The following is a 23,869-nucleotide window of genomic DNA, read 5'->3' as shown; positions in this document are numbered from 1 at the left end:
CTGTTTTCTTTATATGTGGTATATATGCTAATTTCATTTACACAAGTCCCTTATTTCCACCGGGTGTCACCAGGTGTTGAAGGAGAGTGGCCCCCCACACATGAAAAGCTTCCTGACTCGCGTCACCGTGGGGGAGTTCTCCGCTGAGGGCGAGGGCAACAGCAAGAAGCTGTCCAAGAAGCGTGCCGCTCTGTCCATCCTGCAGGACCTGAAGAAGCTGCCCTTCATCCCCGCTGTGGAGAAACCCAAGACGCACTACAAGAAACGCACCAAGACCATCCTCAAGGTACCGCAGCTGTGGAGGGACAAGCAAGGGTTTGGGTGTAAAGGCAGGCTATGGTTAAATTCTGTGAATTGAAATGGTCATGTAAATCAGAGACATTTTTGACACGCTGAAGGCATCTGTGCTCAAGATACAGTAAACTTCTATCATAACACCCCCTTGTACAGCAGAAATATCCAGCGGAAGTGTCACTGACATTCAAACAAACCTGTGAAATAAGATATTGTGAGATTTTTTTTTTTTTCCTACTAATTTCCTGTGTTATCCTACTTGTCTCCATATCTTTTGCATCTATCTGTTGAATCTGATATCATATCCTTTCCTTTCCTCTTATCAGTTAAGCTCAGGAGACTGCCAACAATTTTGAAAACACAATAAATTAATTTGACAATTGGAATTGATCGCTCTCTCTCTCTCTTTCCTCTTCTTCTGCCAGACGGGACCAGACTATGGCCAGGGCATGAACCCAATCAGCCGTCTGGCCCAGATCCAACAGGCCAAAAAGGAGAAGGAGCCCGAATACCTGCTGCTGTCAGAGAGGGGGATGCCCCGGCGCCGGGAGTTCATCATGCAGGTAAAAGATAGATTTGTTTGATAATCTTTTCAGTTTCTCACCCTTAGAGTGTATGCTGCGACAAGAAACAGGTTTCCTGACAGTTTTAGCTAATGCAGACTAATCTAAATGAAGTGAGACTGAGATGGAGAAGGATGGGGAATTTATTTGAGCCCAGGAAAAACAGGAGCTTAATTAATCTGCTGAATTTTACTGTAATGGATTAATCAAATGATCGGAGCATGAGTTGGTGGATGAAGAATATGGTTTGGAAGGTGCTTTATTACCTTGTTGGGAGTAAGTTCAAAACAGAGAACAAGCCAATAGCAATAACAACAGTAAACCCTCTCTGTCTGGCCAAAGGAAGTCAGCAGCATTATATAACCTCTTTACACAAGAACACATGTTTCTTAGTTTCCTCGTGAGACTATGATCTGGTTTCCTATTTCTGTCATGTGTGCACTCCCAAGCCAATCCTGTATGCGACCAATATACTCCATGTTGTAGCACAAGGCCCGAGGCAAATAGGGTTAACATCATGAGTACACATCAGGCCTTTGCTCTGCCTCCCATTTCTGCAGCCTGTTGCACCAACTGAACATTCTCCCATGTTGTAACAAGTTAGTGTCAGACTGAACTCTCCACTTTGGTCATTTGCACCATCTGCATTTATACTATAACACTACTAACTAGAAATTAGGAGACTTACAATGGACTTGACAATCTATCTCTGTGAAAACATCCTGCCAATATCAACACCTGAACATTTCCAAGCTTCTATTACAAGCAATGAAGTGATACCAGCACTAACCGACACTAGACGTACATGCAGAGTGTCATTTATGTTATGTTTTAGAAACGTGTTTTTCTCTACACTTGCTCGGGGGAGGTGTACATTTTAAGAACGTTGTAACTTACCTGTATGGTGCAACCCATTTTTTTACAATTCCTCCACTATGTTCAAACAAAGCTAAACTTACATGGAGAAACAAAACTCTGAAACCATTAACCAGCTTTATATAGAAAATATTTATCGAGCTGTACAGTTCCTTTTTTTAATACATTTTTTTTTTCTTTATCTGTTATCAGCTGCAAAGATTGTTAACAGTGACTGTGTAAATGTGTTATTGCTTAATGTTCAAGTACATAATTGAAAGTTATTTTGGATATCAAAGCTTGTAGTGCAGCTGTTTATAGCTTTTCACCACATATAAATAGATTTTTAGCTCTAGTACCATTTTGTATGTAGAAGATGGTTTATAATTTAGTCAGAAAGTCTGTTCTGTACACTGATGTAGTCTTGGATCTCTTTGTACTCCTGCTGGCTTCTTTACTCTCTCTCTCTACTCCTCCCTCACTCACCCTCCCTGTCTCCCATCCTCCCCATTCCCCCCTGAAGAGTTCTGTTTAATATTCATTATTTTTATTGCGTGCAGTTAAAGCTCAGAATAGAAGAACATCCATCTTTACAGGCCTGTTTTCCTCGGTGGAGCAGCCAACTCTTTTATACTATTAAATTGCCATTTCAAGCTGTTGTTACTAGTAAAGAAAGCGCACAGACTGTCTTCTGTGCTTCAGAACTGTGGTGGTGTAGCAAGGGGCCAGTATTCATTAACAGAATAAAATTTCATGGTCTTGCTACAGCAGCGACCTTTAACCCTTAACAAAGTTATGGATGATTTGCTGTTTATCACTAATCCAGTAAACAGAGCAGGGACTTTGTCTGAGGAAGGATTCTCATCACAGTTACCTTTTTGTCAGAGCTGCATTAGGTCATGTATATAAAAGCCACATCATTACGAGATGACAGGAAAACAGCTTGCTATAAGTTATTGTAAACCTGCCGTGGTTTAGACTCGTCGCTGATACGTTATTCTCAGCCTTAAATTTGAATCTGCCTCGTTTTTGATTGGAATTGACATTGTCTGTCTCTATTTAACCCCCGTCACTTTTACAGGCTTGAACGTTAAAGCTTTCTCACTAACTGCCAGTCTCTCTTAGTACATGCATGCTAATAACTCACTTAATACAAGATTAAAGCATTATTCTGAAAACTCAGAGACACATCCCTTCAAATGAATGAGTTTTCCTGTTTCATTTAGGTTCATTCATCGCACATCCTCTCAAACTGAACCTGATAATCAAGAACATTATGTAAAGTCAGGCTTCTTTTTAAACTGTTTCACTGTGAGCCATGTAAATGGTATTGCAGTGACCAGGTTATAGTCCAGATGTCTACAGTGTCTGTGGATGACAGAATGATTGAAAACTGCTTTACAAACCAAAGTGTTTCACAGTCTCTTTTGGTAGAAAGGAAAATATAAAAATATGCAAAACCTGGACTGCAATCACGAAAGACATAATATAAAACAGACATTATGCTTTGTTAATAGTGAACATTTAGATTTGAAGACAAGTGTAAGTGTTGTCTTTTGGTTGTTACTACTGTTGCTATAATCAGTTTGTGTCAGCATGAGTCAACCCAAGTCAGAAGTCTGTATAAGACAAACAACAAGTAGAGCTGGTGTAACCCAGTCCACTTAAACGTACGCGCAACATTTTAGCTGCAGTTTCTCTTTCTGTCTCAGTCAAACTCTCACTCTTTGTCTCTCTTTCCGTAAACCTTTTCTTTCATAAGACGGACAGAGCTTCTTTTAGCATCAGGCATCAAATTCGGCCTCAAACCTATTCTCCATGCCTCTTTGATACACACATTAAGCCCTGCGAGTGTGTGTTCCTTTTGTGCAGTCCACTCACTCTTCTAAAATTTCCACATTGTTTCCCTCAGTAAGCAGCAGGGCTCAAATGAGTCTCTGTTTTTGGATCTTTTGTCTGAAGCCATCACTAGTTACAGAAAAAGGCTCCACTTTGTGTCAGAAGCATTTATGGGGGTGATCATCATTTACAATTAAAAAAAACAAGAGTTGTTGTGTTTATTTTAGTAATTTCGTAATTTATTAAGGTTTTCTTTCCTTGTATGTTGTGGCCTACTTGATGCATTCAGGCGAGCACTTACTGAGCATGTCAGACCACTTTGAGTAAGTGCACTGAGGCCTGGCTGTTCACAGGGTTTGGCTCCCAGAATGTTATTTGTACAGTGTAATTGTCTGTTTGCATAACATAACGACGTCTGATATTCTCTTGGAAATATCTGCTTACATTCTGTGTAGACAGATTTAATGTTTTGGGATCACTGAAAAACAAACACTTGACTTGGAGCGTTTTTTGTGCGATGTAAATTGCACGGCTGATTCGACTCAGAAAGCGAAGCAAAGTGTTCATGACTGAAAGTGTGAAAACTAGAGCAAAGGCAGGAATCTGAAAATGTTGCCTTTCATCTGCATATCTGTATTTCACGTGTATGCGCTTTGACACGTGCGTGTTTGTGTGTCTGCTCCTGTGCGTGTGTTTGCATCCGTGCACATGCAGGTGAAGGTGAATAACGAGGTCGCCACGGGAACAGGACCCAACAAGAAGGTGGCCAAGCGGAACGCAGCCGAGGCGATGTTGCTGCAGCTGGGATACAAGGCCTCCACAGTCCCACAGAACCCCACTGAGGTACGAGCTCGGCTTTACTGCTGTCTACTGTATAACATGTATATTTTACAGCCAGTTTATATACACGTGTCCCACCGTGGTAGGATGTATAACTGTTAATTCATTTAAGCATAGGTCGTGTTCTACTGAAGAAAAGGAGCTTAAGACTACAGCTTATGATTATTTTCGTTATTGATCACGGAGCGTAGTTATATGCACATCACACGCAGGGAAAAGGTTATTGGAAATCAGTGCACTGCCTTCAAAAACAGACGTGTCAGTTCTGGTCAGATCTTTGCTGGTCAAAATGTTTATAAATGGATACCAAACCCATATACAGTATATATAATATCAAAATGCTGATTAGCCCTATAACAGGTGTGGTTAACCATTCAACTTGCAATTTATTCCATGAATGCAACTCAAACAACTCAAAAATATCCATAATTATTACCGTATATAATTACATTATAATTACCATAATAATCAACTCTATCACTTAATCCAGCAGTTATTTTTTCAATTAATCGGTTAGTCTGTAAAATGTCATCGCACTTTCCCAGAACCCATTGTAACATCTTTAAATTGCCTGTTTTGTTTGAGCAACAGTCCAAATACTTTCAGTTTACAATCACATTAAACAGAAAAGTGGCAAATCCTCACATCAGAGAAACTGGAAATGATTGGCTTTTTTTGCCTCAAAAAAATGGTTGCTGCTTAATTTTCACTCCATTAACTAATTGATCGATAAACTAATTGTTTCAGCTCCAGTCATGATGGTTTCAGCAACATTTTTTTAAAGATGTGCACGCATGCACACACACACACACACACACACACACACACACACACACACACACACACACACACACACACACACACTGAAATGTTATGTAGGACGTTTTGCAATTGGTATTCCGGACGTGCTACCAGCAGGGTTTGCGCATTAGTGAGTACCTGTGCAGCTGTAAGCTGAAGGATTACATAAAAGACATTCAGTGCACTGCCCTTATTTTGTCTATACACTATCTCATCTCTATAGCCCTGTGGCGATTCAAGAAATACTGATCTTCAGTCGATTCTCTGATTTATCACGAGTCCCAGTGCTGCTGACCTATTACATAACCTGTTCAGCTCCTCTGAACCGAATGTGTTTTTCAAGCAGCCATTGATCACCATCATCTTTATGCACCTCGTTGGTTTTTAAGCTCAAGGGAACAGATACAGATAGAGATGATGTTACATAATCAGAAACCAGGACTTATCCAGCGCTCCCCAGACAGCTCATTAGTTAGATATGTGCTGCTGCATATATCTTATTCAGACAGCCATACCATACAGCTAAAGGACGACACATTGCTCTTATCAGAATGACTTTGAAATTGAGTCGTATTCTCCAAAGAAACCACAACCCAGTTTGCAGTCAATGTTTCCCTTTGCCTTAATCCTCATATAAAACAGTCGGGTATTCGGTCTGGTCTGTTATGTAGTTACCCCTGAAAAATTTCTAAAGCTTCAGCACATCACGCCTTTGAAAGTGCTTGAACCCTCTGCACACTGAAAATGCTCTAGCTGCAGGTGTCGACAGGGAAATGTCAAATGTTGCACACAAGTTATTGAATTTCTGTTTGCATGTTTTATTTGTCAGCCCTATAAACCACCTTGTTTTGATGTTTAAGGTTTCGGATAAATGAGAGTCTGCTGTGCTGGAAATAAGCAGTGAGGCCATTTCTGGTTACACTCACAGCAAGGAATATTTAGACAGAATGGAGTTAGTGGCTGATACATGGCTGTGCATTGGCTTGACAACTCTGAAAACATCTTTATAAGAATTAGTTGGGCGCCCTACTTCTCTTTAGATCCTTAGACAACCCCGAGCTCTGCGGAATAATTAAACAAGATCCTGTTTTGTAGGACAGGTTGTCTCTCTTCAGATCTCTCTCTCTCTCTCTGTCTCTTCCCTGCCTCCCCTTTTGTTGGCAGCTCTGTTGCACTACATTCCCACCGTGGGACTGTGGGTGATCTGTGCTAAAGTGTAAAGAGACTTTGGGTGGGGAGGTGGGTTTAAAGTGGGGTGCATTTGTTTACAACCATGTCATCTTCTTAACTGTCACACACATCAAAAATAATTTGTTTTTCTGTTTCACACACGTGTGTTTGTGGCTGTGTGTGTTTGCGCAGGCACACACGCATACCACAGAAGAAGTAACACACTGAATAGGAGCCTTTTTTAGTCACTGAACATTGACAACCCCCTTAATTAAGTAGCTGGCCTAGACAGACACTAGGCTCCTTAAGCATCCCCTCCTGTGAGCGCTCGTCTCTTTGTGGCCCAAACAGTAGGAAGGAACTTGTCTGACATGCGTGAAGAAGCTGTCTGTTCAAGAATCTACATCTCTCTTACCTCCCCCTTTCTCTCCGTCTCTCCGCATCACTACAGATGGACAACAAAGGCTGGAACGGACAAAAGGCGTCTTTTACCGAAGCGACAAGTAACAGTGAGTATCCGCACGTCTCCCTGTGTCTCTTTCCATTTCCTTCTCCTCCTCCTCTCCGTCTCTCCATCGTTCCCTCTATCCTGCAGGTGGTTTTAGCCGACAAGATGGCCCGGCGTTTAATCTCTGTGACTGGTCAATGGGCCTCTGACTGTCAGCTTAATCGGCCGTGCGTCCTCGTGGGGAGCCTGCGAATTCAGGCTCATTCACACAGGCTTACAGGGCCAGCACACTGAGGCCCTCCAGGGAGTCCCCCCACTGCCTTCCTGTGCAAAAAACGTAGCCTTTCACTCAGGATTAACACACAAGCACACAGGAGCGCAGATGCACACACACACACATTCCCTTAATCCTATACACACAAGAGACACAAAGCACATCATGAGGCAGGATATGTGATGATATGATAGGAGGATTTATATGAAGCAAGATATATCTCACTTAGCCGTGTGTGTCTAGCACATGGCGGCTGCAGGCAAAATAAGATAATGACCTCAATAAAAAAGTATTGGAACTTTGAAGTAACCTAACTGTCATTACAAACACTGCTGCAAAGGAAGTACATATTAACCCTTAAAGCAGTATTGTTGTAGTATAACTTACTAAGTATAGTAGTATACCCTGTGGATATATATATATCATTTCCATGTTCATCATAATTGATGCAGTTTGCAGTTCTTGGCACACGGTGTCACAAGTTTAGAGGCAGCTGTCTTTTATATATATATATATATATATATATATATATATATATATAAAAATAAAAAAAAGTCGTAATAACTACTTAGTGGTCATTGGTCGGGACGTCAACATGGTGACGGGCGTCGCAGGGGCGTCGCTGGTTTGATCTTCACCTGTAAAGTTCCACCTTTGAATGTCGGTCGGTCCACCAGTTAGCTCCAGGCTTGAATGTCTTGACGACATGAAATTTTGTACAACCTGTCATGGTCTCCAGAGGATGAAGCATACTGACTTTGGTGAGCCTCTGACTTTTTATCTAGCACCACCAGCGGGCCAATTATTCATTTATCCAGTGAAATATCTCTACATCTACAAGATAGATTAACACAAACTTTGGTGCTCACATCAATTCATGGTTCTGACGTCCACTTGGCGAAAATCTCATCATGTATCCAGTCCACAACTGTCTGCTCAGGCCCCATGTGCAGATGGAAGTAAACTTTTTATAAACTATATGCAAGTACTGTATTCCACATCCCCGGTCCTATTCTTGTTAAGATGTTGCACGCACTGTCTTCTTTTTTTTCAACTTTTTCTTTTTGTTCTGCCAAATACAACAAACAAACAAGCTCTTCTTCTTGCTGTCAGGAGGTTGCCATCATGTTTTCTAGTGGACATGTGTGGAACATGTCTGTGTACTCATACTCATAAGTCTTGTTCAAATCTCTTAAATCTCGTTTTGTCTCCTGGTGAATTAAAAACCAACATTTCAACGTGCTAAAGCTGCAAAATAAAATATACACTGTTGACTTGACTGCATGTAAACATGCAACTCAGTCTCTGTCCATCTGTCTCTCTGTCTCTGATCCAAATATGCAGAAAATGCAGAGACATGGAAAAGACAGACTCCTCAGTCATCTCCACATTTGGAAAAGATTATCTGCTTATGGACATTTTAAAGCATAGAGAAATACAAAATAGTTTCATGACAGGATTTGTGTATGCACATGAGAATGTAATGGCCTTAAGGGACATTTCACTTACAGTATAGAGGGTAAAGGACTCAAAGGGCCCTTCTATGAAAAGCGTAAGGATGTAATTTCGTAGGAAACAGCTGGTTTCTATCTGCTGTATCTGTTGTTAAGTTGGCTGTCTTGTCTGTAATCAAAATAAAAACAATGAGAAAGCCTTCCTCTCACCAAAGTAAAAACGCTATTTCAAGACTTTCACATTCTATTTTCAGTTGTTTTCCTGCTCTCCATAGTCTGGCAGCACTGTTATTTTATCATTTACTACACATGGTGTGGGAGTTAAGGAAGTTAATGTTTACTACAGGTGAAATAACATGTGCAAAGAATTCATAATCATGGTGTTGCTTAAGCAGATTTCTGAGCTTTGTACTACCTGAGCTTGATTTGTTGTGATGTCCCAGCTTGATAAAACAACACACTGCGAGCAGTTTCACTCCGAAATGCCAGCAAAGTAAATGCCAGCAGCTTGAGAAAGAGCAGTTTAGGGGACAAATAAATAGCCTGTGAGATGTGGAGCAGCAGAGTGGAAAACAAACAGATAGCCTTATTAGTTTTGAATGTGCTGTCGTCACTCGGGCCTAATGGAGGCTTTTTGCAGTGTTGCCAGCACGGGGTATCCAGCTTCAGCCTGGAGAGAATGAATGTGATGTTTCAGCTTTCTCATGTTGAAAAGTACAAAGCAGATTGGTAAGACTAATCACTCTGACTTATTGTGTTTGCTCCTTGCTGCTCCGGACTCAATATACAGAATCCAGATGAGAATGGGGCTCCTGCCACAAATTAAATAGCACTCATATCTGTGATTTAGTCCAATTTTTGGAATAATATATCATCTAAATTGTGTTTATAGATAAATGATTGTTTTCTCGGATAAACCATTTTTGTGGTTGTGGTTTCCATGGTAGCCCAAGCTACAGGAATTGCCCAATACCTCCAGAGCAGAGCCCCCTGGGAAACGAAGTCTTCCCTAATTTGGTGATTATTCCTATTGTTGGCTGGGAGTGTGTCTTTGGTCCAGTGCCATTCCCACTCTAAGTTTATCTCACACTCAGCATGAGGCTTAACTGTCTGCTAATTACCTCTTTAAAGTTGCCCAAACCACACAACACTCACACGACGCTAATGTCTGAATAATGTTTATTGCATAAACACCATTTACAACTCATTCAAACAGATACAGCTGGTCTCCGTTTTGTGTGTGTGTGTGTGTGTGTGTGTGTGTGTGTGTGTGTGTGTGTGTGTGTGTGTGTGTGTGTGTGTCTGTGTGTGTGTGTGTCTGTGATTGCTGAATGGGAGATGTTTCTGGTTTGTCTGTTGTTTTGATTGACTTTGCTGTTTACCAAAAAAGAAAAAACAGGGACTAGATAAATCAGTTTTCAGAATTGGAGCGCACTCAATAAAAATAAGCTGCGGCATCAGATTGATTGTAACATTTTTTTTTAAAACTGCTAAATTATGTTTGTGCTGACGTGTGTTTATACAGTAATCCCTCTAAAGACCCACACAAACAGCAGAGAATAGGTTGTCTTGAATTATTTCTGTGATCAAAGTTCAAGTAGTAATAAGTAAGTCATTCTTCTTGTAAATATTTCCAGATCAAATTCTTGACAGATTTTACAAGTGTTTAAATTAAAGAAGCTGCTTTCATAGTTAGGTTCCTTCCCACTATTAAGAAGCACTACGGAGCAATGTTTTACGAGCGGGTCCCAATTTTGTTTGTATCATGCAGGCTGACGCACATGTGCAAGCACGCGTGAGGCGTAATTCACATCCTGCTGTTGGTTTTACACTATTCCGCTGATTGACAGTCGGTGGCGGTTGCGTTCCAACAGAAGTAGCAGTGCGCCAACAAAAGCAGAGGAGAAGAAGACTGCTGTCAAGGAAACACAGATGTAAACATTGCACAATATATAATGTTTAAAAAATGCGGCTTCGCTAATGTTGTTATTCAACACAATTTTTGTTTTCTCTCAAAGACGAAGAATGCGTTTTGCTGAGAAACACTAAACAAAACTTTCTTTTGTCGACAAGAAAATTCCACAGGCCCTAGTAAATACAATTTTACGGAGCTTTTATAGTTGTGTCCCTTATGATTTCAGTCCTGGTTTCTTTCACGACACCAATGGTTGCTGGTGGGAATTGCAAGTGTGTTTTCATAATGCAGGTCCCAGAGTTCTGTTCAGGGCCAGTAAACGCAGCTTAGAGCAACGACTGTTTCAGATGCTCAGTAGGAGAAGAGCAACTTGTGTATCCCTTTACACACACACACACACACACACACACACACACACACACACACACACACACACAAACACAAACCATGGGCTTAGAAGGTTCATTGTTTCACAGTTTCTAATTAACAAAGACAATCAACAGTCTTGTCTCACGCTAGGGTTGGATGATTGGATGAATATATTTTTGGTTTTTGGTGGCAATTTTCTTATTTTATTTTGCTAATTTAATGGTCTGACCCCTTGATAATTTAATTGAGCTATATTGTGCACTAGTGCCCTGGCTGTCAATAATCTCCATAACCAATTTTAAAGTGTTTTCTTCTCACCTTTCTAAAACAGAATACAAAGGTATAATTATTCCACAAAGTAGGGTGGATTAGTAAAAGTCTCTCAGTATCACTGAAATAGACAGCATCTCTTGCTCTCTCTCTCTCTCTCTCTCCGCTCTCCACACCTCCGTGGTGCTGAAGAACGCACAGCAAGCAGCAGCAGCTACTTTTCATCTGTTTTCTTAATCGTATTAATCTGAATGAAAATAAATGAAATCAAAATCAAATGCTTTGTAAATGTTGTATCTGCTGTTTCTGACTGTGGAAGAGAGAGAGAGAGAGAGAGAGAGAGAGAGAGAAAGCTAAAATTGGCGGTTTGCAGGTTGGGTTCAGGTGGCTGGTTAACACATTTCTTTAGGTCAGGCAGAGCGGGGTGGCTCTCACTGTGGGTCAGGTGGGTGCAGGCCTTAAAAAACCCTGAGCTGCGCATCACTATTATGCACCCCCCTTTGTTGCACTGATTTCTGTCTGTTTAGTGGTTGCTGTCTGATCCGCTGGTGCTGAAAACCTACATCATTTTAAAAATCATATTTCAGAACTAGACCCAAAGCTGTATGCAATGCGCAATTATGCATCCTGATCATTTGACCTGTTTTTCCACCTGGAAGCTGCAAACAGACGCGTCCTTCATCTGACGCCATCAGACTCCTTCAAGTAATGTCGCACAGCTGTTCGGCCTTTTCTCTGCAGCTTACGGCTTATCAAAGATCTCAAGATGATTTATTTTGTTTCATTAAAGAAGAGTAGGCTGTAATGTTTCAGTGAAATTAGATTTTCACATTAAAGACTTTGGGGGACAGAGGATAATGTGAAGACAAATTTATTCAAACAGAATCCACACATCTGTGTAAATATATTGGCAATCACCAGTTGTTGGACTGCTGATGGCCGGTTGGAAAAATTTTAACATATCGCCCAACCCTATCTCACGCTAATACTAAACATACACGTGCACAGACTGAACGTCGTCATCTGCATTACGTGAAATACATGCATGCTTTTTCTTTTTTTTTTTGTCCGGTATGTGCATGCTGGAATTTGCTGGAATAATTTGAGCGTGGGTAATCAATTTTAATCCTATGTGGCAAAGGTCAACTTTCCATTAACCATGTAAAACCGCAATATAGAGAGGCAGAAGAATGACAGAGTACAACTGCACTGAACGCCAGTAGATGAAAAAAACAATGGGGATAAATAGTATTTAAAATAACAGTTGGATATGGGTAATTATTAAGGATTACAACTTTAAAGGGTGTGGTATATTGATATTTAGAAATTGGGTTAATTGCATTGTTGGAACATACAAATTGTTGTCCACATGCCTGCAGTGCTGTCGCTGACCAGCTATACCCTACATAAGGAGCAGTGCAGCATTACGTGAGGCAAACTGGGAGAAATTGGGTAAATGTGTCACCGGCTGTCCAGTTATTGCTCTGTACTACCGTTCCTCTTCCATACAAAACACACACACACCTCAGGCGATCACTGTGTATGTGTAAGTGTGCGCATGTGTGTGAGCGTATAAGTGTCCTTTGCCCCGGTGAGCTGTGGGATGCGGTGCTACAACAAACAGGGTGGCTTAGAGACAGGAAGGGAGCGCAGAAAGAAGGAAGAAAAAGAAGGAAGAAGAGAGTGATTTTTCTCCCTTCTATTCCCATGGGTATTGCAGCAGGGCCTTTCACTCGAGTTGCCACATTTCATTTCCTGCTGTGCATATGTGTGTGTGTGCATGTGTGTCTGTTCGCTGTGTGCATGTGTGAACTATGTGAAGGTCTTGCTCCACCGTGGTGATTTATAGTGGCGGGCTTCGGCCCTATCTGTTTTCGATCAGTCTCATGCTTGGCTCTGGCTTCCCTCCAGCGCTCCCCTGGCCCACTGGACGCCGAGCCTGGGTGGGACCCCTCCGAAACTGCCTGGAACCAGCACCACAAACACACTCTCCTTCACTCTTTTGTTCCCCCACTTCTCAACCTAACTCTCGCTCTTGCCTTTCTCTAACTCGCTCCCACTTCATGAAGACAATTTCACAATCGCTGTCCGACATCCTCACGCACAAACACACTCCGTCACTCTTACTTATTCACTCTCGCTGTGTCTCCTCCTTTGTCTCACTCTTGCTCTGTCTTGCTCTCACGCTCTCGCTTGCCATCTGACACCAGCTTCAAGCACTCAATCACATGCAAACATCCTCACATGTACGCCCACACACACTTAAGTAGACAATCACACACACTCACATGGATTACATTCAGTGCCCCCCCTCCAATACTCTTCGTCCACTGCTGATGTCATGTTGGCTAACACCTTTCATTTTTTATGACGCTACATTCAGAATGCACAGGCCTGCAAGTTTTACTTGTGTAAATTCAAATTAAAGTTGTCATCATGATTGGGAGGGGGGGGGAAAAATCCTAGCAGTTGTGTCATTGCTGGCATGGGTCAGTTTGTTGTAGTATGAGTAATCCTGGATTTCATTGCTGTTTCCTTCAGCTTCTCTGTTCTTCTGGATGGAGCGCAAACTTCATTGTTCATAATACTGTCTGCAGGTTCCCAGAAACCTTAGACTAGAGTAAGCTAAAGCTCTATGTGTGTGTGTGTGTGTGTGTGTGTGAGTGTGAGTGTGAGTGTGACGGTAACTCAAACAGGAAGTGGCCTGTCAGTCATGCGCTTTCTCCCAGCTGTTGGTCCGTACGCACACACAAACAAGCTCACAGACGTACGCACAGACACATACACAGCTGGTCTTCCTGTCTCTGGTGACCTTGGCTGGGCTTCGGAGGCTTCGCATGGTTTTCACATTCACTCATCCCCACCTCCTCTTCCATCTGAACTGGCTCCCAGCTCATCCTTCTTTTTTATCCTTTGTCTCCTTTCACATGTCGTAGTCGTCTTCTTCTTCTTCTTCTTCTTCTTCTTTCACGTCTCATATTCCTCCCTCTCACTTCCACCACCGGAGCCACAAAGTGACGAAAGTCCTGAACACAAACCCGTTGGTGTTTCCTCATTTCCACCTGTCACGACCATTTCTGGACAGTGATGTCAGAGTGCAGGAAGCCAACATAAACGAATTAGATTTATCCAAATGGTCTGGATCGGAACATAAGCTTGGAGCGCTGTTGTGCTCAGCTGGCTACAAACCACAGCATGTCTGGATCGAGCTGCGTCCTGTTAAATAAAAGCTGGTCAGACAACAAAGGTGCTTCCGCCTCTTGGATCCAAATCGCTCGGGATCTTTCCTCAAACAACCAAAATATTCACACAAGACTCTTGATCTGAGACCGAACCTGCTTCTGAGTTCTGACATGTCTGCTTTTGAAGAGATGTTACATGTATATATATATATATATATATATAAGTATATATAAGGTATAAGTGAAGTAGGATGCCAGTTATCTGACAGTGCTGCTTTCCACCAATGATGGAGTCATAGCCGCTCTGCTGGTACTGGTAGGCACTCGTTTGTGTCGGTGTGTTTGTGTTTGAGAGTGAGAAAGAAAGCAGCTTTGTGTGTTTCCCAGAAGACACTTTGATAGTGCTCGGAACTGCCAGACCGCATGAAACTGTCATCTATGTTTGGTGATGGAATGCCAGTTTGAGAGCCAACACACACAAGTTAGGCACACACACACACACATGCAGATCTTCATGGGTCCACTCAGTTCTGAGGAACAGAGACCTGACCCAGGATACGAGTTGGGTTCAAATTCTGCTCAGTCTGATCAGGTCAGGTCGGGTCTTGCTTTACTGCCACAGGTCTCGGGTCTCATGTCCATTACCTGAATGGACTAAAGGACCTGAATCTTTGTAGTATCAGTTATCACTTATCAAGTGCAATGTTACAATCACTACAGGAGAAAAATGTGTTTTGTAGCAAGAGGGAGAATTAGTTTTGCTCTGAAAAGGGAACTGAACACTAGCTTTTCTTTGGAAAATCAAGAGCCTAAAAGATTTCTATTATTAAATGATGATGAAAGGTTTTTTTTTTTTCTACTTGTGTTGGTTCTGTTCTCGGTCCCCTGCAGATCGAGTCTCTCTTTTTTGAAAATTAAATTATGCACATCAGGTCTGGGTAGGTTTTCAACAGGTCCATTTCAGGTTGAGTGCTAGAGGCCATCAAGACCTCTAGCACAAACCCCTCCTGGCATTGCTTGTTAGTAAGTGGCAGCTGATGTTGGAATGTGTGTGTGCAAATAATTTTGACACTTGAGAATGAGAGCAATAATAACCCTTTTTCTCTCTTTCTTCTCCCTCCATCTCTCCTACCTTTGTCCATTTCTGCTCCTGTATAAACTCCATCTACCTACTGCTCTTACACTGTCTCACCTCTGTCCATTTATCCATCCCTTATTTTATTCCTATTTTCCTCTCCTCCTCTCCCCATCACCTCACTCTTCCTCTTCCTCTTCCATCCATTGTCCCTCCCTCCCTCTTCTTTGACTCCTCCAGCCCAGAAGGGTCTGCTCCACCTCAGCCCTGATGTCTACCAGGAGATGGAAGCCAGCAGGAAGCAGGGGGGCAGTGGTTCGGGCCCAGGCGGCAGCAGTGGCGGCTCCGTCAACTACATAACATCCAAAGATATGGGGCCCTGCTCTGCCCCGTTGCCCCCAGGACACCCTCCATACTACAGCGGCTCGACCTCCTCACCCAACCCCACTGCTACTATGGCCAGGGAGCTGCTGCTTAACGGTCAGTCCCCCACTTCTGATGCCTCCCTGCCCATAAAGGGGAAGAACCCGGCCCTGGCCTGTGGCGTCTCAGTGCAGCCCGCACAGCAGCTGGACTACCTGGCTCGCATCCAGGGCTTCCAGGTGAGATACAACGAGGGGCAGATGCTGCTATAAGGGTGTATAGAGAGAAGAAAGAATTTATATATTGATTGGAAATCCCAGTATCATACAACCTGAGTCTTACTTCTATAGCTTTTGCATTCTTTCCCATTGCTAATAATGACCTTGCACTCATAATGTTAATTGCTGAGCTTTGGAAACACACCAACAAAGCTACAACAAAGTCCAGGTTAGGCGAACTTATGTGGAAGAAAGAACAAAGGTGGGTGGTAAAATTGCCCAAGCTGTCCATTGGAAAAACACCCATCACACTTCAGACTTCCTGGTTCAGATTTGATCAACCCTACTTGCCCGAGATTTCCCCAAGAAATTGGTTAGCAGATGTGGTAAGCTACTGCAAAGCTGCGTGGGTGCGCTTGTGTGTAAGGAATACGGAAGTTCAGCGGTTGAGAAACATGTAGTACTAAGGGAAAGTGCTGTTTTGACGGGAAGATAACTCGCTGAAAATTATTCTAAATTAAGCTTAAATTTAAACGGATATTGGATTGTTTTGGTGGGCGTCTTTTTAAAATGTCTACAAGTGTTTTTTCTGCTGGCCCTGTGCACAATAGCACGTAACTCTGCTAGTGTGCCGTGTTCCCTGCTGCCTCTCCTAACTGGGAGCTGGCATCTGAATCTACTGCAGGTAATATGATGTAGAGCCACTGCACATTTCTTTTTGAACCTTGCTGTATGAGCCTAAAGCTTAATATTATATTTCATAAAAATGTAGTCATTTCTTTTTATGTAAGGGGATGGGGGACACCTCTAACATAAAATGCTACTGGAAACCTGCTTGCTCTAGTTGTCCATGCACACAGCTTTGCAATTAAGGATTAACGTATGTCCGGGTGCTCATTTAGCTTGCCCCATTAAATGTAGCCATGTTATCAGATCTCACTGATATACTCACTAAAGTAATCTGCATTTACTGTATTGAGTACAGTGATAGAAATGATGGCTGGAATTGAGAAGGTGAGACCTTTCTTGTAATAAACAGGAATTTTGCTTTAAAATAGTTCAGTTTTGCACATTGTTTCTTCTTGGGTCAAAGCCTCATCACAGCAGCCTCTATGCTGATAGGCTTACAATTGTTTCCAATTTCACATTTATTTCACTTGTGGAATGTAGGCTTGTATTTCATTTTTAACTGGCATCAATTAGGTCATAAAAGTCATGATTTAAACTTGGTAGAAGCTGCAGACACCCTGTGGTACAGTCATACAGTATGCACACATGCTAAAGTGACAGCACAGATGTTAGCGTGACCATGCATAAATATGACCCCACACACAAACACAGTCACACACACAAATACACATATATGCATGCACACATCTCCTTGGCCTGAGTCTTCTCCTTCTGGGCCATTTCTGTAAATAATAATTGTGGTCTCGGTCAACCAGTGTGGTTGTACAGAAGAAACAAATATAGCCACACACACACCACCACCACCACCACCACCACCACTTTAAACCTCTCCACTTAAGAGATGCTGGCTTTCTGGATCAAAACACATGTACATAGCATGTTGGGCACGACCGTCACCTCAAATCACCTGTAACTGCCGCACGTAGGTATGTTTGTCTGTAGAGGACACTACTGCTTAAAAATGAAGAGAATAATGAGAATGACGCTGCTACAGGACAAGTTGACTTGTGTGAAGAGGTTAGAGTGTAGGACCACTCGATAGCACACTATTCGTTTTCTGGTTTTCACTGTGGACAATGTTGGCAGGCTGTGGATTTAGAGCTCACAGGTGCTTCTGTCATTACCGGACTGGACACACGCACAGAGTGGACACATACACTCACTCTTAGCGCTCGGTGTGTATTTTTGTGTCTAATAAAGAGCCAACCCAGGTTCTGTTTTAATCTGTGCCGGCCGATCTGTGGCGAATACCACGCCACTGATACCAGCGCCTGTACACTTAAGCTGCAGATGCTTTTTATCAGTTTGAGCGAAAACATTTTATCTTAACCTGCTGAGGGTTCCTTTGAAAGGCCTTTGTTATTGCTCTGAGCCTTCCTGTGTGTGTGTAACCTGAGAGAGCTCTGCTGCCAGGCCAAGCCCAAACACACTTGTACATATGCACACACACATACACACACACAGCAGGTTCTGTTTAGTGCAAATGGAAGAGTTGGGCTAAGCCTGTGTGTGAAGTTTAAGTCCCTGTCGTTCTCATACTGTACAAACCATAACCTATTCTGCATATTTATAAATATATTTTTGTCTGTGCACATTTCTGCAAGTGAATGCACGCATAAGCATCAGTGCGCTCGCAGAGAACCGTGTGTGTGTGTGTGTGTGTGTGTGTGTGTGTGTGTGTGTGCGTTTCTTAAGCGAGGAATTCAGGCTGTAATTGAGACATGCAGACAATATGTGTTCCATTGAGGGGATGTTTCATATCATGCGGGTTTGTAATGAGAACCTCTGGTTGCCTACACGGCCATGTCAGGCAGACTTTTTAAGGCTTATGTATTCTTATGTGTTTTTGTGGGATAAACCACCACAGATTTCAGATGTTTTTGCCAAAAACTGCACTTGTCTGCTTTTCCACCGGACACGTAATGTGCCGCTGTGTGTCGTGCAGGCTTTCTCTCGACCACACTCGACAACAAACAAGGGCTCAGATCCACCACAAAGTTTTTTCAGTAATTTGATAATAATCTCCTGGTCTGATTAGTAACTTTGTTTTTGTAATGTAATTATGTTATCCAAGTGAGCGGATTACAATGACTGCCCAACACTGGATTAAAGCAACTAAGCAAGCAGAGAGGACATTCTCATAGTGTCTGTTTCAACCATCCAGCTCCACAGACAAAGGCCCGGACCTACCTGCTAAGCCCTTCTTTTGATTTGATTGGAAAATAGCCTCTGGTGGAAGCTCTGACTGGATAAGCAACAGTGTGTTGTACTCACGCCAGCTTGGAGCAAGGATGCTGGCACTCGCTCCAGTGTGTTTGTGTGTGTGCGTGTGTGTATTTCCTATTAATTTGGCTGGCGTGTTGTTGGCACGGCGGGTATGTGTGCTAGAAGTAGGGCAGAAACAAAGAAGCAGGAGGTAATAGACAACACATGGACCAAGGATGAAGTACTGAGTAAGAGCCACGTAACAGATTCTCCCTCTTTCTCTTTGTCTCTGTATCCCTCTCTTTGCTCTCTGGTTTATTATTGTTATGTTTTGGTCTTTCTGCACCTCCATCACAATCGCTTCCTCTATTCTTAATGCTTCCACAAATTTACTAACTCTCTCATTTCTCTTGCTGTTTGTGTAGTTTGGAGATGTTGAAGGGTTTGACCTCAGCATTGCAGTCACCAGCTGCCCATTTACTCTGCCATCACATTACTTAATAGTTATTACAGACTGCCGCTGCTTCAGATTATTGACTTCTAGCCATTTTAAAAGTGAGCAGGAGGCATGCTACACACCTGGACTAAGACAAATGTACTGCTTCAGTGCTGATTTATTCTCTTGCATACCTCCACAACTGCTTGCATGCACTTTATTTCCCATAAGCTTCTTGATTATTGGAAAGGCTGGAGTTTTTTATCAGAGCAGCTCTCTCTGTCTGTCCGTGTCTGAATGTGGGCCGGCTGAGCTGGAGTGATTTAGTGGTTGAGCGAATTAATGAAGAAGAGGGGAGTGAAATGGGCACAGAGAAAGGAAGTGTGGACGAAAGACCTGTGTGTGTGTGTGTGTGTGTGTGTGTGTGTGTGTGTGTGTGTGTGTGTGTGTGTGTGTGTGTGTGTCATCACATGCTGCTATTACTTGTGGGCCAATACTGAGAATGATTCCTCAGGCACAGATGACAAGTTACATGATCCCTAGTTACACAAGTAGCCAGTGGACAGGCAAACTGTATGTTTAACAAGGATAGATTAATGATCCTCCCATTTTTAAAGATGAAGATAAATTTGGTTTATTTTTTCATCAAGAAAAAATCTTGTATGCATCATTTTTTTTTTTTTTTTTTTAATCAGAGTTATGTTTGGGATGTGTGGGCCTAATGCGTTTACATCTGTATATCATTTGAACCATAAATCATGCTTTGATCGAAAGCCCCACGCAATAGTTAGTGATACAAATTTGACATATTTGTTTCATATTACCAAATACTAAACCACTATAGCATTTTGCTAAAATGCTAAACTGATGTCACAGTAGCACAGGCGGAGAAGAGTCATAAACTCAACAAACAGACTCAGTAATGTGCAATATAGAAGCAATATTTATCTACACTTTGCTAATATTAGCTAACATTAGCCGCTGTAAGCGACTGGTCATATGAGACCAAATATGACCAAGTCAGGCTGTAGCAGCAAAACTCCTGCGTGCACTGAATTGAGCAAAAGTGTGTTTTACTGCTCATAAATTCAGCCTTTCATTTTGAAACATTTAAAGTTTCAAAATAAGTCAGTTATAATTACCTGGACTCCAAATTGCATTCTACTGCCCTGTATATAATGATCAAATTAACCTTGTTTTTTACCCAAGGTGCATACAAATCATAAGAAACAGAACAGTAAGCAAGCAGGTCATTATTTTATTTTTGTTGTGCATACTGTAATACCATAAGCCATATCCCTGAGTAACTGGCAGATACAGTGAATGTAGCACCTTTTCAGCAAGAGTTAGAAATTACACCCCTCCTGAGGTTATACAAATGGAAAATATGACAGAAGCACTTTGTGTATTGTAGGAGAGATTGTAACCAGCATGTGGAGTTTTGATGACCAGCATAAAACATAACCTGATGGATCAGTTTGATTGATTGGGTGTATTTGAAGTGCATGGGCTTGGATCTCTAAAAGCGCGAGTGCAGGATCACTCTTAAAATAAAAAAATAAAAAAATCATAATCATTTACACATTGATATGGGTCACATCTGAACTCTTAATGACACAGGATATTGCCACCTGTTCGAAATTGTTAATATCCTCTTGCATGCATGGCGATCAAAGATCAGTATACTGCAGTGTAACATTCCAGGTTGCGTCTGGAAGAGCTGAATGGTATCTACTGCATCTATCAGTTCTGTCCACCTGCTAAATCCAAAAGCAATAACACAGCAGAGATAGCAATCAGCTGAGTTATGTTATCTAGCCATGACAGGCTGAACTTTGGAGATGGATTTAGAGGAAAGGGAGGGCCATATTTGTTGCTGTGCTGGAATCAGAACTTCTATGTTGGAAATCCCATGTTAATGAAAACACTATCCTTGGCGGGTGGCTGGTGTTGATATCCATTCAGTGCAGTTCCCAGGATTTCTCACACTTACACGTTGTTTGTTCTTCTCTCTCTCTCTGCTTCCTTCTTTGGCTGTATAGAAAAACCACTTCAAATGGTGCCGACTACACCTTGTACCCTGCCTGGCAGTTTCTACCTTCTCTCTTCTTTTTTTTCCCCCCTCTCTCTTTTCCCACTCTTTCTCCTCCCTTCCTGATCTCCATTGCTGACTCTCATCTCTCTGTATCAACATCAAACGCCTGATCTGGTACAAACGTTCAAAGACTCTAACAGTTTGTTTCCAACCTCCTTGTCATCGTCTCATTCCTCTACTCTGTGTTTACTCTGGGATTTGCGCTAGAAAATACATTTTGGGATGGCTAATCCCACCACGTTTGATTTCTGCGGCAGGGTGATGGCTTCCAGCTGCGCTCTGCGGCATATTTGTGTGAAGAGCGATCTTCGAAAACAAGTTTTGTCGGTGGTATAAATCAGACCGTTAATGCTGTGCTGGCTCGGCGCACAGTCTCTCTGCTTACATGGTGGCCCTCTGTGTGTGCATGTCGGTGCGTATGCCTGTGTCTGTGTGTTTGGCAAAACTGAGTGATGATGTTTTTGCACCACAATCAAGCCCATTTGCAAACCTTTAAATCAAATACCCTCAAGTGCCAGCACAGCAAATTGCAAATTTGAATATGCAGCATCTTTTTCTTCTTCAGTCTTTTTTTTTTTTTTTTAGAACTTGCCTTTGTTCTTTGTATTTTGATAGTATCGATCATATTTCATCTAATTCTCAACTTTAGGCACTGATAGCAGTTGTGTGCCAGCGTTGTCCCAGCATGGGGAGATGAAGGGTGTGTTAACCTGGCACTTTGTTTGGAATCCAAACAGTTCTCTTTATTATCTGCACACCAGTTACTGTTCTCAGAAAAACTCCGGCCGGCATTCTTCCATCAGTTTAAACTCCTTCTGTACTGAGTGAGCTCTTTCACAAACTGCAAACAGAGTCCCAAGTGTTTTGATGACAATTTAATGATGGATAATAACATAATAAAAAAGCCCCTTTTGTGCCGTTTTCTGTGCCCAAATCTCTCTGGATAAACCAAAGTGGTTGGAAAACAATACAAAGTTATGATAGTAATGTCTCAAATATTATTGTTGTCCCAGTAAAACAAAACATTAAACCAAAAGTAGTTTTTACTAGTTCTGCGAAATCATGTCGGAACAGTTGAAATCAAAAAATTTCCACCCGGAAACGTCTTTTCTGAAGAGATTTAAATCCACTACTGAAGGAAAAGTTGTGGAAATGGACTTATTCTTGCTGATAGTTGGATAAGAATACCAGTCTCATATCTGTCCATCATGAAGTCACAGCCTATAGCTGGTTATCTTAGCTTAGCATAAAGACTGGAAATGCAGGGAAACAGTTAGCCTGATAAAGGCATAACAGAATAATAAAAATGAGTGTATTTTTCAAAATGTTGGGCTATTTCCTAAGAGTTAAGGGAGACAAATGTCAGTTTGAGAAGCTGGTGGATTGAGCTAAAGTGGTTGAAGAACTAAAACACCTTCTCTTATCTATAAAACACACACTCATCTTTTCCAGCCTTTGCAGAAACAAGTGGGTAACGACAGAGGTATCTACATCACATTTATATAACATCCTGGCGTCCCTCCAGGCGGCAGCCGGTAACCACTGTATAGTCAGACTAAAATATTTTGACATCACTTTATTTGATTCATAATTTTAACACCTGTCTTTGTTTTTTAGGATTCTTACAAAATACAAAAGAATCACTGCAGCTGACACACACACGCCTCCTGACTGTCAGCATTTGAAAGTGATAAGTTACATGTATTACATGAGCGACTTTTTCAATTGCATTAGAATGTACCGTGGTTTCTTTTTCCGGTCACTCAGCTTGTATTTCTTGAGAAAACCTATTTTCTGAATGCAAAGTTCTAGATAATGAACTGGCTTCAGTAAAACTTGGGACTCTCTTTGTCTCGCTGTCTTAAGACCTCTCTCTGTGATTCGAGCCAAGTGCACTCAAACTTTTTTAGAGTAGCAGCTTTGTTTGCCCTCAACCTCCTGCCTTTAGTAGAAGCGAAAGGTATAGTAACAGTGCACTTCAAATACTCTTGACCCCTGATGTCCCCACTGAAGTGGCTCAACGTGGACCTCTAATTGCTTCTCACCAACAATGACAGCGTTTCTTTGGCTGAGAGGGTTTGTTTATTATAGTAAAGTCTAAGTTATTTCCGTGCTCTTTGACTCTCACAGCCTGCATTCAGGCTAGTTCTCAGTCCTGCAATACTTGTGCTCTGTGGTTATAGATGGAGTAACTTGACAATAAGTATTTATTTTTGCAATTACCTTAACAGCATTGCGTGCATCTATATCCTTATTTGTGCATGTACTTCGCCTGCATTCTTGTGCCCCCCTTTCATGTCCATATGGATCTCTATTCGTGGGTGAGCCCATACATGCTTATTTGTACAATCGACATAAACTCAAACATGGCTGCATGAGCGCTATGACTGTGATTGCTTTTTAGTTTGTGCGTGTTCGTGTTTGTTCGAATAAAGAGGAGCATTTGAAGAGGAGCCATCCAGCTTTAGAAGCCAGATGTCATAGGTCGTTCCACATTAGTGCCGCCGATCAAT

General features: G+C 42.0%; 1 protein-coding gene across 1 annotated transcript in view; it reads left to right on the top strand.

The window, feature by feature from the left end:
* stau2 (staufen double-stranded RNA binding protein 2) overlaps positions 1–23,869 on the top strand; it is an 86,804-nt gene that overhangs the window by 33,432 nt on the left and 29,503 nt on the right. Inside the window, exons 8-12 of the mRNA XM_023416981.2 lie at positions 74–286; positions 720–857; positions 4,266–4,394; positions 6,814–6,871; positions 15,590–15,951. Coding sequence (XP_023272749.1) covers positions 74–286; positions 720–857; positions 4,266–4,394; positions 6,814–6,871; positions 15,590–15,951 — 900 coding nt within the window. The remainder of the gene's footprint in view (positions 1–73; positions 287–719; positions 858–4,265; positions 4,395–6,813; positions 6,872–15,589; positions 15,952–23,869) is intronic.

This window comes from Seriola lalandi, unplaced genomic scaffold, assembly GCF_002814215.2.
Source record: "Seriola lalandi dorsalis isolate HSWRI2012SDOR001 ecotype SW California unplaced genomic scaffold, Sedor1 jcf7180002054570, whole genome shotgun sequence".
In the NCBI taxonomy this organism is placed as follows: Eukaryota; Metazoa; Chordata; class Actinopteri; order Carangiformes; family Carangidae; genus Seriola; species Seriola lalandi.
This window is presented reverse-complemented; position numbering and strand designations above follow the sequence as displayed.